This window comes from Trachinotus anak, unplaced genomic scaffold, assembly GCF_046630095.1.
Source record: "Trachinotus anak isolate AG129_WGS33_773 ecotype Australia unplaced genomic scaffold, CSIRO_AGI_Tana_v1 ptg000018l, whole genome shotgun sequence".
NCBI lineage: Eukaryota > Metazoa > Chordata > Actinopteri > Carangiformes > Carangidae > Trachinotus > Trachinotus anak.
In genome coordinates this window covers 17,009,814-17,028,098 of record NW_027273869.1, presented here as the reverse complement: position 1 = coordinate 17,028,098, position 18,285 = coordinate 17,009,814, and the positions used below count along the sequence as shown (strand labels likewise).

General features: G+C 42.3%; 1 protein-coding gene across 3 annotated transcripts; it reads left to right on the top strand.

Annotated features, from left to right (window-relative positions):
- Positions 1–348: 348 nt before the first annotated feature.
- vezt (vezatin, adherens junctions transmembrane protein) lies at positions 349–16,676 on the top strand. 3 transcript variants are annotated; one of them, XM_071501701.1, is made up of 12 exons: positions 349–512; positions 1,739–1,876; positions 6,668–6,757; positions 6,864–7,048; positions 8,344–8,628; positions 9,739–9,885; positions 10,278–10,425; positions 10,899–11,260; positions 11,849–12,042; positions 12,584–12,690; positions 12,891–13,098; positions 13,758–16,676. In XM_071501701.1, the coding sequence occupies exons 1-12, from the start codon at positions 477–479 to the stop codon at positions 14,306–14,308; spliced, it is 2,451 nt and encodes an 816-aa protein (XP_071357802.1). In that variant the 5' UTR covers positions 349–476; the 3' UTR covers positions 14,309–16,676. The 3 variants fall into 3 exon arrangements, with proteins under 3 accessions (XP_071357802.1, XP_071357801.1, XP_071357803.1); XM_071501700.1 differs by having other exon boundaries at positions 9,727–9,885; XM_071501702.1 differs by lacking the exon at positions 349–512 and adding an exon at positions 815–949 and having other exon boundaries at positions 9,727–9,885.
- Positions 16,677–18,285: the final 1,609 nt, after the last annotated feature.

The window sequence follows — 18,285 nt, the reverse complement described above, 5'->3', positions numbered from 1 at the left end:
GATAATTGAACTGATTAATTATCATGATTATTTCTTTTCTCTCCATTGACTAGTTTACTACTTGTTACAGCTCTAAAATCAGGTGTTGCAGAATTTGTTTCAGTGAGCATAAAAATGCGTTCATCTGTATCTTCTTAGTACATGAAAATGTAATTACTGCATATCCTTTTTTTGGCATAAAAAAAATATGGATTTTATTTTGAAGGTTGTTTACCTGCTGTTTTCAGTTAACTTTACGCCCCTAGCTTTCCCAACGGTTGCCTCTCGCGACCACTTTGGGGCGTTCTAACTGGCTCGAGCGATTGGTCGTCTCTCGCGAGGAAGCGACGGTTGAGGGGCAAAGCATCATGGGAATTGTAGTTTTACGCGAAGTTTTAGCCACCGGCTAGCTACCAACTTCTCAACGGCTGTTTGCCGACTACTCTCGCCTACAACTTCATAATGCAGAGCGGGCTGCGTGTAGATGGCGGAGAGCAATGACGGAGGAGTTCGATGAAGATGTGGTATTTGAGGTTCGTGTCTTTGCCGCTGTTCTTTAAAGAAACTCGTAATGCTTTGTCATACCTCGCGATGTCTGAGGTAACTACACCGTTCAAGGTTCATTAGCGCGGCAGCTAGCTTAGCCAGCTAGCAGGCGTGCTAGCTTCCACATAAGGAGCCGTTTGCCCTGTTGCCATGCATTGTCAGTGCAAAACAAATCCACGTATCTGGCCGGCGAATGTGTGTGTTTCTGCCAAGGAGCTTTGGTGGTCATGAGGGCGGCTGAGCCGGGCTAGTGTGCGCATTGTTGTTGGTGTTTCATCATTACTAGACTAGTTGCTGGAGGTGGGGTGGGGATGACCAGATCCAATGCGTCGGTTCTGGAAACAAGACACACACATACAGACACACACACGTCGCTACATCTGGACGGGGACAACATGAGCTGCGGCTTCGTGTGACGATGCATGTGAGTAGCATTTCATCGTCTTGACTGCTGTCTACAGTGTGTTGTGGTGGGAGATGGTTCATTACATTGGACTGAGATGCTCACACCACACAGATGCTCAGAGTGATGTTTTCCCAGCAGCTGGCAGGGAAGTGGGTCAGGCATCTTTCAGACAAATTCTAGCATGGGATGTTTTCCCTCCTCTATGCTTATTTCATGGCTGATTTGGGTCTGAGCTTTCTCTGTTCAGGGCAAGAAACAGCATCGCCTGTGTTTATCCTTATGCAAGAAGATCGGATTATACCATGGTAACTTGTGCTTACATTTAGTGTCCAGTTCTCATGCTGGAGAGAGGAATTGAAGGGGAATCTTGGCTGCATGGAGAACTTAAAAGACAATGCTGGCATCTGTATTTGTCGATTTACAGATTCACATGTGAAGGCACGTAGGCTTTACAGCATTCCTCCTAGAATAGAAAACTAAGCTGCATGGAGGAAAGATAGGGGCTGTGCATGAGGGTGGAGTCTCAACTTCAGCTGATGAATCCTGAGGGAAAGTACACCGGCTCAGCGAATCAGTGATGCTTCTCCCTCACTTATCAGTGTTCGGACACCTTTGGATTCACACTGGGTGCAACTAGACGAAAAATCAGGATGAGTATCAGCTCAACCTGCATGAACCTGATGACCTAATCACCACACATTCTCTCTTTCGCCTCTTCTCCATTCGTCCGTCTCCAACCCTCATTCTCATCCGTCACTGTTCGGTCTGTCTGACTGCATCTCTTTCTCTTTCTCTTTCTCTTCGCAGAACTCTCCTCTTTTCCAGTACCTGCATGATCTAGGGCACACAGACTTCGAGGCATGTCCAACGGCATCACAGGAGGAGGATTATGGCGGACAAGAGGGAGACCTCCCTTCTCCTGATGAAGATCCACGGAAAACTTCAGTGAGTGTGCCCATCATATCACACATGCCACTGCCACCAGCGAATCAGCTTGTTGATTCAATTGAAACATCTCATTTCATCTCTAAAGCTTTAACTGTTTTCACAAAGGGATATTTACAGCCAGGTGAAACACAGAACATACACAGACTTGAGCTGAAAACATAATAAAATACATAAAACACATAATAAAGATATGTCAAACCTAAGCTGAGCAAGCTCACACAAAATACTGTACACAAATGACAACATGCACAGACATAAAACCAGCTGTACTCCAAGTCATCATCATCCAACAGCTACGGTAGAATGATCATATCTCAAAAGACTTGACTAACTGATGCTAAAGATGCACCTCTGGTTTTCTGAAGACATGGTTATCATTTCCACCAATGGCAAATAGCTGTTAAATTTTACTTTGTGGTTTATTTTACCAGGGCCAGTGCACTTTAATAAAGATGATTGTAAATGTGCCAAAAGGCTGTTTTATATCCCTTGTCCCTGGGCACTGAGAAATAGTTCATAAAATGACTATAAAAATAATAAATTATCTTATTAAGGCTCTAACCAAGGATTGTTTTCATTATCAGATACTTCAGTCGCTTAAGAATAATTGTTATTTTTTATTCTTGATTGGTCGACTAATTGGTCCATAAAATGTGAGTGAATGGTGAAAAATGAGCTGCAATGATTCATCTATTAATTCTGATAATTGATTAATCATTAGATAGATAGATGATAGATATGTAAGGGGGGAAATATGACAGACAGTTTTATTATTTTCTGACACTATAGACCATTGATTTATTGATTAATTGAGAAAATGGTCTGCAGATTAATCACTGGTGAAAATAATCAGTTGTAGATCATGTCGTAAGTTTCTCATCCCTGTCCTTAGCTAGCAGCCACTGTTATTTCTCTTCAAACGATCTGCATCCCCGACCTGGGTCAGTGTGTGTTTGTGCGTGTGCACATGTGAGTGTCTCTTTTTGACTTGTGCAGTCAGACAGAAAGTAATTAATTTGGATATTGACTCAGACACATATACTGGCACGCAATCACCCACAGACTGTTATGTACACTGCTTTACATGCTTCACTTCAGTCAGACAAGATTAGACAGACATGGCGAGAAGGGCTCCCTGCACACACACCCAGGTATTTTGTGTTGCATGTTCTTTTCTCTGTGATCGAACAGTAGATTCAGTTTTAGCAGGAGAACCTCTCCCTCTCTCTATGTTGTGCTGATTTTAGAAGAGATAGCCCAAATGCGATTACTGAGACTCACTCTGCTTTCTCTCTGATGTCGGTCCTGCCTCTGTGAGCATCCTCTTACAAACTGTGTGTGTCTGCGTTTGTGTGCATTCTGCTGAAATTCACGTGTGGGCCTGTTTTTTTTTTAATGGACCCGTAGGCCCTTCAAATCTGCAATCAAGGATTAAAAGTGTGATCTTATAATGACACTTGCATTAATGTAACCATGGATGGCTGTAGTTTGAGTCGACCTGTGAGTAATGCGTCCTGGAAAGCTCAGAAAGGATCACATGACTCCCATCCTCTCCTTGTTCTCCCCCTCCTCTTGCGACGGGAAACGGTGTTGTGTTTTCTTCATTCAGGAACTTTCCGTGCGTGTCATGCTTCCTCTCTGCTACACTGTTGTTCTAAGGAGTTAAGGAGGATAGGGGATTCAGATGAGACAGGAAAGGTTTAGGGTCGTCCCTCTGTGACCACTTTCCTGGAGCATAGAGAAAGTCGGAACCGAGACAAACACTTTGTTCATGTTGACAGAGCACGGTTTGTTTTTCATTAGCAGTAAAGGGCCAAACTGTGCTATCATTTGTGGCATGTATAGTATGTGAAAATGTCCTTGACCTGACATGCTGATATTTTGGAGGTCATGTAAATTCATCTGTATTATACTGTCTAAGTAATATTACATAATAAATTCCTTGCACCCTCTCATGACCGTAAAGGACTTCAGTTGTCGTCCCTGGTGTGAATGTGTTTAACTGACTTTGGGGTTTAGTTGAATTTTTCATAAATAAACAGACCTGAAAATTAAAGGTGTCTCATGCAGTCAGGTTGGAGATAAAACATTGTTTTCACAGAATCTTTGGATGTTAAATACTGGCGAGATGAAACATGCCTCTGTTTACTCAACATCACATTTACATATTATATAACCATATTGTTTTTAATCAGCTAGTATTTACATTGGTACGCAGCCGTTTCCATCCACTCCAGTCTAGAGCTGAAACAATTAATCAATTAGTCTATTGACAGGAAATTAATCTGAAACTATTTTGATAATTCATTAATCATTTTAAGTCTTTTTAAAGCCAAAAATGTCAAACATTCACATGTCAAACACTTCTCCAATGGGAAGCTTTGTTGCTTTTCTCAGTCATATATGATATTAATATATCAATATTTGTATTGTTGGTTGAACAAAACAAGAAACACTTTGAGCTTTAGAAAGTGTAGTGGGCTTTTTTCTGGACGTTTTATAGACTAAACTGTTTGTCAGTTAATTGGGAAAATAATATGCAGATTAACAGGGATTGAAAATAATCATTAGTTGCAGCATACTCTAAAACCTTATTTGCCTGGGTGATTTATTACAGTTCAGTAATACTGCTTAGGCAAATATAGGATCATAACTGTACATTGGAGAATTGCTTTTAACCATTATGTAAACTGGTACACAGTACACCCATCTCCAATCACCTCTCTGTTCTTTAGACACTTTATATTTGCTTTAGCTTGTAGCTGATAGATACTTTCATTATTGAATAATCTGCCCATTTTCTTAGTGACAACTTCGAGAAAAAATGTCCATCATAACGTTCCAAAGCCTGTGGAAAAGTCTTCATTTTGCCTGGTTTAGTCTGACTAAAACCCAAATGTATTACGTAGTTAAATAAAACTGGGATCAGAGAATGACACACTTAATGACACCAAGTATGAATCATTTACTAGAACTGTTGTCAGTAAAAGGAGCTATTTGTAAGTTTTGCTACATAGCTAGCATTAGCATTAACAGCTGTTTACTTACCAATCTTGCCAAGAGCTTCAGCCACTGTAATGTTTACAATACAGGAGGTTAGAATACGTCCTCTGAGCAGTGCTACTTCTTCAGGGCAGCCTTGACGCTGCAGTGACTCGGTATCGGAAAATGACGAGACAGTCCAACCGGGCCGGGGCTAGCTGGTCAGAATGCTAACTTCAGTAGAAGACAAGACGTGGTAGAAAAAAATTAAAACGAGTTAACATTTGTGTTGCTTTTCACTGCTGGGCCTACAACGTTTCTTCTGGTGAGTAAATGGTTCATGCTAACGTTGGCTATGTAGCAATAGCAAAAACTTAACATATCTGCCAGTCAATTAAGCGGCTGATTGTTTCAGCAGTACCTGTTGGACAAATACATGCAATCGTACATGGTTGCCTTTTCTGGGTGTGATCCTTGTATCACATAGCTGGAATCTGAAGTGACACCAGCAGAATACTGATGAGTAAAAACAAGACAGGGGCAGGATATTGACTGCAGTGAGAGTACAGGCATCTGTGCGTTAACCTGCTCAAGGTTTACGTCATCTCTGTGGTAGCATTGGATAGGATCTGCTGCTTTGACACAAGAGACGACACTGAACACAGTGGTGTCCTAGTTTGTGAATGCGCGCACACACACACAGACACTGGCTGAGACCGATGACCAGTGTTGTGTGAATGCCCAGTCCTGAAGCTTAGTCTCCTCAGTAATCAATACGACTGCAGCCTTTAAACTAATAACACTTGCGCTTTACCCCACAGAAACGGGTCAGCGTGCAGGCTGCCCAGTCTGGATCAATAACCCCATGTTTCTGCTGCGAGTGGGAGCACACACACACTTCACACACACACGCACATTTCACAGGATGTTATGATGTAAGTTTCTACAGGGTTCTTTTTTTTTTTTTTTTTTTTTTAAACTGAACAGATGAAGAATAAAGCCTCAACATACAAACATCTTTCAGTTCCCATTTTTTTGAACAAAGAATTTCACTGATGTCACAAAACAACTAAGTAGATTAGTGAATAGTAGATCCCGTTCATGATTAGGCTTTGCACAGTTTAGGATTGTTTCCAGGCTCTTAGAAGTCGGAAGAAAAACGTACAACATTTTGAAAAGTCTGAGGTTCGTCCTGAAGTGAAATGTCAGTGTACTTCAGACATGAAGAGTGTTTACACTGGGAGTCCCCGGTGCTGGGAATACAGAGACAACTTGGAAGCAAGGAATAAAAACTGAAAAGTGTGTTTGTGTGTGGTGTAGGCGTACAAACTTGTTTTTTCTTTCTCTGGAACTAAAAAAGAAGCCTTCCTCTCTGTCTGACAGCCGTGTATTTTATAAGGATAAAAAGATTGAGTTTTATTGATGCCATAAATGTAAACACTCAGTTATAATTCCTAAGCAGAAATTGAGAAGTGATGTGGTTTTTGTGCTATAAAAGACTCGGGAGTGAGTGTTGCACAAACACACATTGCACTTATTGTTGTTGCCTGAAAGAGTTTGTCTCCCGGGATACTCCTTTTGACCGTGAGCAAGTGTTTGTGCGCACTTGTTATTGGTTGTATGTGACTACTGGGAAATGCAGTCAAGGATAGAAGAAGCACTTCAGAATGATTGTACGGATTGCAGGTGAATCATTTAGTATTTTAATATGGCGCTGTATTAGGGCATAAAGTGCTGCATAAAACAGCAGTGCAGCTTTTACGTAAGTGACCACATTATAATCTTGTCCCTGTGTGTGACTTGCAGGGAGGATGGCTGTGGAGACTGGCTGAGGTCCTGTGGAGATGGAGCCCGATTCACCAGGCAGCTGCATCTCATAAGCTGGAGCAGCAACTGGTAGGGAGAGTGGGAAACAGAAAGGAATGCTGGCACTAAAACCATCACCTTCCCTCTGTTTTATTTTGAAATGTCTTAAAAAATGTTCTTTCCTACCATCTCGCAGGACTGCGTGTTCGGCCAGTACTCGGTGAGGTTCATTCTGGACCAGGATGTGCTGCTGCAGGAGGATGTGGAGCTGATAGAGCTGCTAGACCCCAGCCTGCTCACCCTCGCCTCCTCGCCCTCTGGCTCACCCAGCCGAGCGAGCACTCTGCCTAGACCAAGCCTCATCGCCAGGCCCTCGCTATGGTACATTGTTGGGAGAGACACACACACACACACACACACACACACACACACATACAGTGGTTGGACAAGATAAATGGATTGCCAGAGAATATACAATTTTCCAAAGGAACACCTGCACAAACTGAAACTAGTCATAAGAAACCCATAGTTCAATGCCTGATAAATGATTTTTTTCAAAGTAAAACTTCACACTTTATTGTGACCAGCCCATGGCGCACTTGTGCAGTATACCGTGTAATCAGCATCTTGATATGCAACACCTGTCAGGAGGATGGATGGTCTTGGCAAAGGAGAAGTGCTCACTAACTCAGATTTAAACACATTGAACATTGAACCAGATTTGAGAGAAAGGCACATTTTTGTGTGCTTAGACAAAGTCTGAGATCTTTTATTTCAGTTGATGAAATAGTGAGAGAAAATTGAGTTGAGAATCCTGACTTTTAGTCTCTTGTGTTTGTCAAGCTGACAAGCTCAACATCTAAATCCTCCACTTTCCTTAATGCAATTGAGCGGTGTCCCTCCTTGCGTGGTAAACACCCACATGCCTCCAAATTTGTAGCCTCTAAACCCAAACTCAGTTATCCTAATTTTGTAATCCTTAAGATTTCAATACTGGATCTGATTTTGATACTGTACATTGTGCAACAGTAAGGTTTGTTACCTTCATCTGACAGCTCAGTGAGGCTGTTTGTTCTTGCTCCATTAAAATACTTAAAACTGATGCACCATCCACAAATTCTCAGGTTCAGCATTAAGCTGACCAGTGCTGTTTCCTGTGACTGCTTCGCAATGAAAGCCACACCACGTTTCACCAGTTGAACGCTTTAAGTGTGAGCTAACAGGATTAGGAAATGTTGGATTAGCATTAGCGTAGTAACTTAATCCAACTTGGATTCAGCTGGGGGGGTGAACAGTAACTAGGTTGATACCACTGTGATGAAATTAAAAACAGTTACACTGGGTTACATGCTGCATTGTTTCCTGTGAATCCCTTGTGCGTGTTAAGGCAATTTTAATCCAAAAAAATGGAATGGTAGATTCTGCCATTACCAATATAAACTACTATATAAAAAGGTAATTAGTGAAAAAATGGGGATGATAAATATTGTCAAAAACAGGGTCTGATTTCATGAAAATCTTACAGATCATAACTTAAATCAATGTCTCCAAGGCTAATAAATTGACATTTCCATTTGGAACTGGCTCAGACCCCCATTAATCCTGGTCCAGCTGAGATGTGAGCATCTAAAGGTCCCACTTTCTGGTCATAATTCCCTCCTGTCGTCCTCTCTCAGGGACATGGCGGGGCTGGTCGGCCTGGCTGCAGTGTTGCTGGGTCTCTGCTCCGTATCTGAGGGCCTCTGGTCTCTGGCTGCGGCGCCGTGGGGCTTGGCCCTGCTGGGCTGGGTGGGGCTGAGGGGGATCACGCTGTGGAGACGGGGCCGCATGCAGAGGGCCGTCCACGCCAGGGCCACACAGCTCCAGAGTCTGGTCCACAACAGCAAGACGCTGACCGGCCTGTCTCGCAAAGCGCTGCGTCTGGTGCAGGAGACCGAGGTCATCTCCAGAGGGTTCACCCTGTAAGTGTGCTTGTTTTATGTCCACCTACCCATCACCCAACCACAGAATGATGACATGAATTCATACTCACTCTGTCATATCTCCCAGCTGTCACTGCTTTGTCCAAGCCTGCTCAATTAATCCCCTCCTTTGTTGGCAGTGCGTTAATTAACCTACCTACCTCAAGCGTTTTATTACACGTTAGAGTAGTGCTTACTTTAGACCACCACACTCTCTGTTTGTGTGTATAGCTTTAGCATTATAGTGTTTAACAAGCATTATACTAAGTGATTGAAATATTTAGTTTGATATAGTTTGTTTATTTTCTTGCTCAGAGTTAGATAAGAAGGTTGATAATCATGTCTGTACAATAAATATGAAGCTATACCCAGCAGACGCTTAGCTTAGCTTAGCTTAGCATAAAGACTGTAAACGGGGAAACAGCTAACCTGGCTCTGTCCAAAGTAAAACAAGCAAGAGATAACCATAAGTCGATCAACAGAAAAATAAATTGCAACTATTTTGATAAACAATTAATTATTTGATTATTTTTTATACAAAACAGGGAAATGATGCTTGACAATCTCTGATTCCAGCCTCCCAAATAAGAGCATTTCTTGCTTTTCTGTGTCATACATCACTATAAATGAATATTTTTGAGTTTTTGGATGAGTAAAATAAGACATTTGAACATGTCACCTTGTTGTGATAGGCATTTTCTTATGTTTTATTGAAAAAAAAAAAAAGATCATCAGATAAATCAATGCTGAATATAATTGTTAGTCTTTATGCTAAGCTAAGCCAAGCCAATCAGCTGCTTAATGCACAGAAAGGAGAGTGGTGTCAGTCTTCTCATCTGACTCTCCTGAGGAAATGAATGAGCATATTTCCCTAAATGTCAAACTGTTCCTTTAATAGCATGTCAAATAGTCCTGATTGCCACCGCAGCCTGGTAGCGTAACATCCCTGTGTAGTGCTCATGTCTGGATCGTCTCGTTGTTTTGTCACATAGTAAACGTCTTTGTGTGTCGTCTTTAGTGATGTGGTGTTCAGTGTTGTGTGTGCCCCCCTGCCTCTTTGGGACGTCTCCACAGTTGTATCACATTTCACTTGTCAAGTTTGCTCGACAGGGTGAGTGCGGCCAGCTCCTTTAGCAGGGCGGGGCCGGGGGCGGTGCCACGCGGTCAGCAGCTGATCGGACTGAGGAAGGCCCTGTACCGGGCGCTCCGTTCGGCCTTCAGAGCCTCGCGGAGAGCCACCTGTCACATGCTCAAGGCATATCCTTTACCTGGAGAGAAAACCAGAACCGCTCACTGTGTCTTCTTTTTGTAGTTATACTGGGGAAGACTGGCCTAGAACTTTACACTTTGGGCTTTTTGTTGCACAAACCTTCAGCTGCATACATGTCCTAAACAAATCCACATCACTAGTCAGGTCACAAGCGGCATAAAGACTTCCCTTTTAAATTTTCAAATATCCTCAGCTCAACAGGCATACATTTTTATGGTGTCTTCCTTTGCCTTTCTGAGGTTAACAGCCATTAGTAAGCAGGAGGAGAACACTGATTCCTGGTTGGAAATCCCAGGAATCAACATGGAAAAATATGTAGCTTTCAGTAGATGCACGTTTATTTTCACAGGAGTGTGATGTGTCCTTAACCCCCCCCAACGTTTCCTCTGAACTCTGAGATCGATAATGTGACCAACTATGTGTCTGCGGTGCCTCTGAAGGAGCTCGGGCTCGGCCTGGGAATCGAGCACCTGGGTGATGAGCAGGCCCAGGAGCTGACAGATGACTACAGCCTGCCTGCCCTGAAGGTGAGCCCTCAGTTAAACCTGTTAAACCTTGTGTGTGTGTGTGTGTGGGGGGGGGGGTTTAAGAGATACTCTTGCTTCTCTACATGTTGGCTAGAAAAGTTGTCACCACTGAGTAAGTATCAAAATACTGATCTAAACTTCTCAAGACACTCATCTGAGTCCACCTAATCTACTTCTCTGCTGTCCATCTTTGGGCTTAGTATCTCGCAAACTCTTTCTGTTTTGTAGAATGGCCCACTTTCTTTTATGCCCCAGAGCTTTGAGTAATGTGATAGTCTGACAAGAAGGTTAATTCATGCATTGACCTCAGTTTGGTTCTAAAAGTAAAAAGCCTGAAGCCAGCAGCAGCTAAAAGACTATGTCAAAGCAAGAAAGCAAAGGATGGTGCTAGTGATATAACGCAATACTTTTTATGTATAAATCTCCACTCAGGATGTTATTAAGCTGGTGTTTGTGGGCTTGTCCTCCTGCAGATGCTTTTCCAGCTGTGGGTGGGACAAAGCTCCGAGTGTTTCCGTCGACTGGCCCTTCTACTGTCGCCGTGCCGAATAGAGGAGCCAAAAGAGGGTGCACCCAAAGCAGAAACCTCCCTTCATGCTCCTCTGCCTCCGCTGTACCGGTCAATCTCCGCAGTGACCGAGCCCCTGCATCACGCCCTGGCCAGCTGCCTCTGCGAAGTGCAGCGCAGCTACGACTTCCACCGACACTTCGAAACCCAGCCGAGGACGACGGGCTCCGACAGAACCGGACGGGCCAGAGAGAAATGCCGAGAGCTCAACACCTTGCACACGTCCATCCGAAGCCTGCAGCTGCACCTCAAGGCCCTGCTCAGCGAGTGAGACACACACACACACACAAAACTCTGACTGGCCTCATTCTACACCCGTAAGATAAGATGAGATTAATAGTCAGTATTGTGAAACTGGGTCACTGCAGCAGCAACGCAGCAATAATAGTAAAGCAAAGTATGTGCATAAGGACATAGAAAGTTTGAGGGATGTTATAGAAATATATTGACAAAAGAAATATATTACATCTCCTCTCTCAGGCCTCTCTCTGGAGCCTCAGCAACAACAGGTTGGTGAGCCAATCAGAAGGGAGGCTGTGAGTCTCCCTTCTGATTGGCTGACTGTTTTCTGAGTGAGTGAATAAAAATACAGCAGATCTCTGGTAAATACTCAGAGAAACCAAATCCTGCACGGTGGGATGTGGATCCAGGTGAGCGGGGGGATGGCTGAGAGCAGGGTTAGCATTCACATGCCATTTACTATCCTTCTGATTTATAAACACTGAAATACAAAACTTTGAAGTTGTTTCAGCTATTTTAATGAGCAGTATAATGGTGTGCAAACATGTTTCACACTATGTTTTGAAACTATTCCATCAACATTCATCTAACTCCTCCCGTTTCTGATGTCATCAGGATGATCATCCTGGAGGACGACCTGGAAAAACTGATGGTGTCCAATGAGCTGACGGAGCTGACATGTGATGGCTACCAGGACCTCAGCGACCGGCTGCACCAGCTGCAGCCGCACATGCAGGCCAGCACGGGCTGCTGGGAGGACACCATCAACCAGGTGGAGCGCATGCTGAGAAGGGCCAACGCCTGTCCAGGTGGGCAAACACAAAAACACACACTCTGAATGTTAGTTTTACTCTTTTTTAACAAGTTGTACATGAGGAACAATCACTATAAGAGCAATAACTTCAACAGTGAATAACGAAAGTAATAATACAGACATTTTAACAGCAATAATACCAATAATACTAACAATATGACTCTGATAACAATAATGGACATTTTAATAAAGATAAAAACAACTACAATGTCTATATATGTCCTAAAATAAGCACTGTGCTCCTGTTTTCCTTAGGTCCACTGCTAGTTAATAACTTTTACTATACTGTGCTATAAAACATACAAAACACAACAGTGACAGCCTCTTTAGGACTATATTGGTTTCCATATTTACTGTGGGCCTATTTTTAGCACAGACTTCCTCCTTCCTTTACCATGAATAAAGACTGTTGCCAGTCATAGAGGAAGTAGCTCCTCAGGAATGTTGGGCAAGAAATGGACCACAGGAGTCGGCTCCAATACCAAGTTGTTGAGGTAATTTTGTTGCAGTAATGTAAGTTTACATAATTTCTGCAGGTAATGCAGAGGGTCTGCAGCAGTGTGGTACTCCTGTAGCCGAGATCCCTGCTCCGCCTCCATCATACCCCCTGATCCTGGACAGAGACCCTGTGCCAGAGGAGCTTGTAAGATCAAATGTCCACCTCTCACATCATTTGCACTTATATTTACACACAAACAGTCTCTCACCATGGTCAAGATTTCTGTTCACATCCCTAACATGGCCTTTAAAATTGACTTAAAACATCTTTTCCGTCCTTCTTTTTGATTGATTCTCATGATGTTTCCTTGTTATCAACATCTCCCACCTGTTCTGTTCGACCAGGAGTGGGAGGCCTACGTCTCTGACTCAGACTCTGACAGCGAAGGCAGAGGGTCTTGGTCCGACATGTTGTCACCGGAGGAACGGGAACGTCAGCGCCGGGAGAGGGAGGAGTCTCGCCGCGTCCTGTCAGAGCTAAAAGCTGTCCTGGGCTTCCGTGCGTCGGAGGGGGAAAGGATGAAGAGGAAGCAGCTGCTCTTCAACGACCAAGGTCTGCGCTGGTGTTGCTGTTATTCTTAGAATGAAGCTGGTTTTATCTGGAATAACTGGGTCTGTCTCTCTGCTGATGCTCCGGGTGATAAAATCTGCTCATGCATTCTTTTGGTAAATCTAATCAAAATGATGCATCGTGATGGATAGCACAGATTGTCTGTGGGTTTCCCATAGTCAACCCGTTTACTACTGATCAGTTATACTTACATTCAAATTAAATTGATCGTTTTTTGATTTTAATTAATCATTTTTCTCATTTAAGCTCAAATGAGTGTGCTAATGTATAATATCATCGGAGTCCATCTTCATTTGCAATTGTTCCATTGAGCCATTGAGTAGATTCAGTTATGTTTCAACCAGTTTTTTATCATTTTTAGCAATCATTAAAAGAATGGGTCAGATATACCTTTGGTCTGGAACTCCCCCAGTAAAATACAGTGGATCTAATGGGATGTCAGTATTTGTTATTTTTTGACTTCTTCTATTATGTTCTGTAAGAATCCCTCTAGAACTGACACTATTTACTGTGGTCCTAAAAAAAACTCATTTACAACTTCTAATCAAATTCTTTTTCTTCTCCTCAGAACTTATTTGACATAAAAAGTATCTTCTGCCAAGTCCGTTAATAAATGATATATTATTTGCTTTCTCTTGTAGCCGCTGTGACGCCCTCAGCTCACAGTGAAAGTTCAGATCCCACCACCAAACCCTCAGATGCTCCAACTTCTGTAGGCTCAGTAGAAGCTGGTGATGAAGAGGGCAACCACGTATCAGAGCAGTCTGCAGGAAACGGAGGGGAGGAAGGGGAAGGAAAAGACGTCAGGGTGAGGCCTGACCCCTCCGCAGAGCCGGTGATGGAGTTCAGCTGCGGTTTGGAGGCGGAGGAAGGGGAGTTGGGAGGGAAATCAGTCTGCACTAGAGGAGGAGGAGGAGCGTCAGAGCTGCATCAGTATGATGGGGTCCTGGATGAGGGGGAGTCCCAGAACGGTCTGGACTGCTTCCTGAAGCCCAAAGTCCCTGCTGTCTCCGTGATGGACAGACTGACAGAGATCCACGGCTCAGAGGCTCTCAGCTTCAGCTCCACCCTCGCCGCTCAGGTGGCGGCACGCTCGCACTCGCTCATCAACATGGAGGAGCAGACGTTCGGAGACGACGGGGAGGAGGATGAAGAGGAGGAGAGCGACAGACGAACCCCTGAGAAGGACTGAAATTAAATCCCGCCGCTTTAACCAAGCACTGAGCAGAGACTGTATTTATGTCTGATTGTCTTTTATCGATGGGTCTGTGTTACATCTTATCTTGTGAGGATATTTCAAATTCACTCTCTATTACCCATCCGTCCATGTTACTGTACATTACCCACGATTCTTACTGCTCTTTTGCTGTTAAAACTCAGGTACCAGAACCACTACAACAAAACACGACCTTACAGTGTTGAGGTCAGAAGACCAGAATGTCTGCAGTTTACTCGGTGACATCCACATAGTGTAAAGTGTTCACAGTCGCTCAGTAGATGTGGAAACAAAGAGTGTAAGCAACAAGTGATAAAGTCATAAAAATGTGTAATAGGATTGAGAAGAATGAATTCTCATGTGTCACTGTAACGGTCCAATCTGAGTTACTGTGGGGAAGGTTTGGTGCTGGAGGAGTGGAGAGGATGTAGCGGTGGTAATTCTCTCAAGGTGTGTTCAGACAGAAAGCAAATATAGACGCGATTAGATGCAAATTCACCCAAGCGACACAAAGACTTGTCTGTGCAAGTTCGAAACGTTTCATCGAGAGCAAAAAAAGTCCAGGCTCATCCCAGGACTTCATGAATCGACTTCGTAGGGAGGGAGGAACTCCAGTCAGAGGCTGAGCTGAACAGACACACTCCCCCACAACGGTGCATTTTCTACCTCTGAAAATCCTCTTTTTGCACCCCCCCCCCCTTACAGTTTAATTTTGATTCATTCACTCCACTTTAGTTAGTGTTTGTATTTTTTTTGCCCCGGGTTTTGCTTCTCAGGCAACATACAAGCTGCTTGAGTTTGTTGGGGCTGAACAAGTCCACCAACTAACTTCTCCTAAAAAGACACAAGCACTGACCATCAATCAAAGATAATAGAGTAAAAGATTGAAATAATGATTGAATTCAAAGGCTTGCTGTTTGCATTTGATATAATAGTTTGAAATTTTTTGTCAAACCTTTTTATATATAACATGATAACATTAATTAAACAGTATCAGGTCTCCATGAAGGAAATTATAGATGATTATCGGGGTCAGTGCATTATAATACAGCAAGTTATGAGGCTTTTTTGGCTTACTAACATTACAATGGAGAGCCTGGTAACAATTTAATTTAATAGATGATATGAATTAAATATAAATGAAGAAAACATCCACATTTACATACAACTAACTTCTGTAATGTTACAGTTTGAAGATGTACTCAGATACTGACGTAAAAGTAGCAACATCACAGCTCATTATGCAGAATGGTTTATTTTATCACTTAATGTTGCAGCTGATAATTGTGGGACTGATTAGAATGACTTTATATCTTGCTGGGTAGATTGTGACTTCTCCCTGGGAATCAATTAAATCTTATTTGATTTTAATTTGTAAAAAAACATCCTAATTTATTTGTTGGGTATATTTGGTTTTATTAATCTGAAATTGCAAAGTAACTAAAGTTATCAAATGACTATAGTGGAGTTGAAGTATAAATCGGCTTAAAACTGAAAGCAAGTACAAGTACCTCAAAATTATATCTCCATAAAGTACTTGAGCGAATTTACTTAGTTACTCTCCACCTCTGTAGTTGGTACTTTGGATATTTTGGGTTGAATAAACACAAACAAGTCAAATGTGTGCAAGTGATTCAAGGGGAGAACTCACTTTGCTTTCTGTCTGGACAGCCTTTACAGCAGAAGGTTGAAGTCAGCCGACCTTAACTCTTATAGGCAGACAGATCTACACACACACGCACACACACACACCTAGTGCAAGAAGAGGAAGTGGAATTCTATTTTTACTCTTGGCGATATATTTCTGTCCCCTTTTCTGTGATCCATCTCTGATCGGACACAATGGGGGGTAACGGTGAAGTAGAACACATGAACGTACATACATTCACAGTCCCATTTGCAGTGACATATTTGGAATACAACACTATTGTATCTAAGAACAATTCATAAAGACTGAAACAATCCCACTTTCTCAGCGTCTGTGTTTACAGGGGCACACTCAGCGGAGAGGTCAGGAAGCCTTGTTTTTCACACTGAATTGTGTGGCATGAATTTAAAGGACTGTGCTGCTGTGAGGTTTAGAGTCAAATACCTCTGTGTGCCGGTATGGTGATAAAAAGAAGAGATTACTTTTTCTCTCATGTGAGGGCAATCTGTAACTTTATGTTCCACATGAAGTTGCCATAAGAGTCTGACAGCCCTGATGTATGCCTCCACCTTCCCGGTCTTTCTTGTCTCCATGTTTGCCTTGTCCTGACCCCCCCTGCACCCTCCCCCTGGGGTGAGGTCTACCCCCTCCTGCATTTTCCAACGTGAAATAAAATACCATTCTGGAAGTGTTCAATGTTTCCCGAGGTCTTTTCTGATATTAGACCGCGCTCAGGTTTCAGAGACTCTGACGGCCAGAGGTTCAGAAACAGGTCTGGTGGGTTATTTGATATGTAGTGTGGGATTTTGCATTTGTCTGACCCACAACAGCTGGTGCTGCCCTTTAAAGCCCTCAGAGGGCTTAGACACAGACAAGCACTGTGCTTTAGTACAATTTTGAGGTACTTGCACTTTACTTGAGTATTTCTAACTACATTTTAGAGGGAGAAGTTTAACTTTTTACTCCCCTACATTTATTTCACAGTGTTATCAGAAGAAAATAACACAATGAGTTTATCAAAGCCATCACACTTTTAAAGATTCAATCTGTGGCTCCCCATCTTTTTGGCTTGTGACCAGTGTTAAGTTGGGGCCCCTTGTCTCAAGTTATTAGAAACGTTTACCCTCTGAACAGAAATCCAACTTTCATTTCATGACTATTTTTCAGGCCTAGAGAGGTAAAATTAACCAATATTTCACCACAAAAACAGCTTAGCACACAGGAAATTCCAAAAAATAGTTTGGCACTAAACACATCAATCAGGCCACAGAGGCGGTTTTTTCTCCTGAGTGTTACACAAACACAAAATCCGCATCACGTGCTGTACAGTTGCCTAAATATAAAACACCACACTGCTGTATTATTAGCTCATTTACTGTTGTGGCTTTGCCATCTGGTGGTTGCTTCTGTCACTGCCACTGGGGCTTTGTAAGCTCCTCATAAAGGTAACTGAACACCAAATATAAACATATGTTAATGTGGGGAAGTTAAACTAATATAAATAGGCCTATAAATTGTTGTTTGTCTTATTGATAATTTGGCTTTACTCCATTCAGTTGTATGTGGCTGTATTAATGTAATAGTTTAAGTGTAGTTCATAAATGTATTTATACTGCAGCACAGGATCTGTCCTCATTAGGCTCAGGGCCTCATGACAGCTGATTCAGCATGCTGTACTCTGTGATGCCTTCGAGTGTTCTTCATCAGCTCAGATTTCTGACTATTCGTGTTTACAGGGTTTCTCAAAGGTTTTTGGTAGAATTCCTTGTTACACAATTTTTTTTTAACTCAAGTAAAAGTATCAACACAACAATCTAAAAATACTCCATTACAAGTTAAAGAACAGACCACTATTCACAAAATGTTCCAGTGGTTCTCAACATGTGGGTCACCATCCTCTGAAGGGCCACTTAATACATTTTTTTCTATAACCTTAAATTTTTGAAGATATAGGATAGTTTTACCACTTTGGCCCTCAAACGATCATTAAAATAAAACCATGTGAGAAGTTTAGAAGGAAAATCTCCCTTTTGCTGAAACTGCTAACAACTAATAGACATTTGAGATAGAGTCGAGTAAAGCATGTACAATACTTCCCTCTGAAATACATGGAAACAAGTAAAATATTCATGAAAGCAGGTAAAGTACAGATACCTTTTACTTTACTTTAGTGTTGTACTTGAGTATAATTTTGCACAATAATCAGATCAAATTAAATCGAGATTTATTGTCATAAATTGTCAAGTATAAGGTGGAATGAAAAGATGTAGGACAGAATAATAAAACAATGAATACAATTATTACT

Bases quoted from the DNA above. Each gene is read 5' to 3' on its own strand.
- vezt (XM_071501700.1), top strand. From the start codon at position 477: ATGACGGAGGAGTTCGATGAAGATGTGGTATTTGAG. The intron at 513-1,738 runs GTTCGTGTCTTT...TTCTCTTCGCAG, and splicing joins ATGAAGATGTGGTATTTGAG to AACTCTCCTCTTTTCCAGTA. The intron at 6,758-6,863 runs GTAGGGAGAGTG...ACCATCTCGCAG, and splicing joins ATAAGCTGGAGCAGCAACTG to GACTGCGTGTTCGGCCAGTA.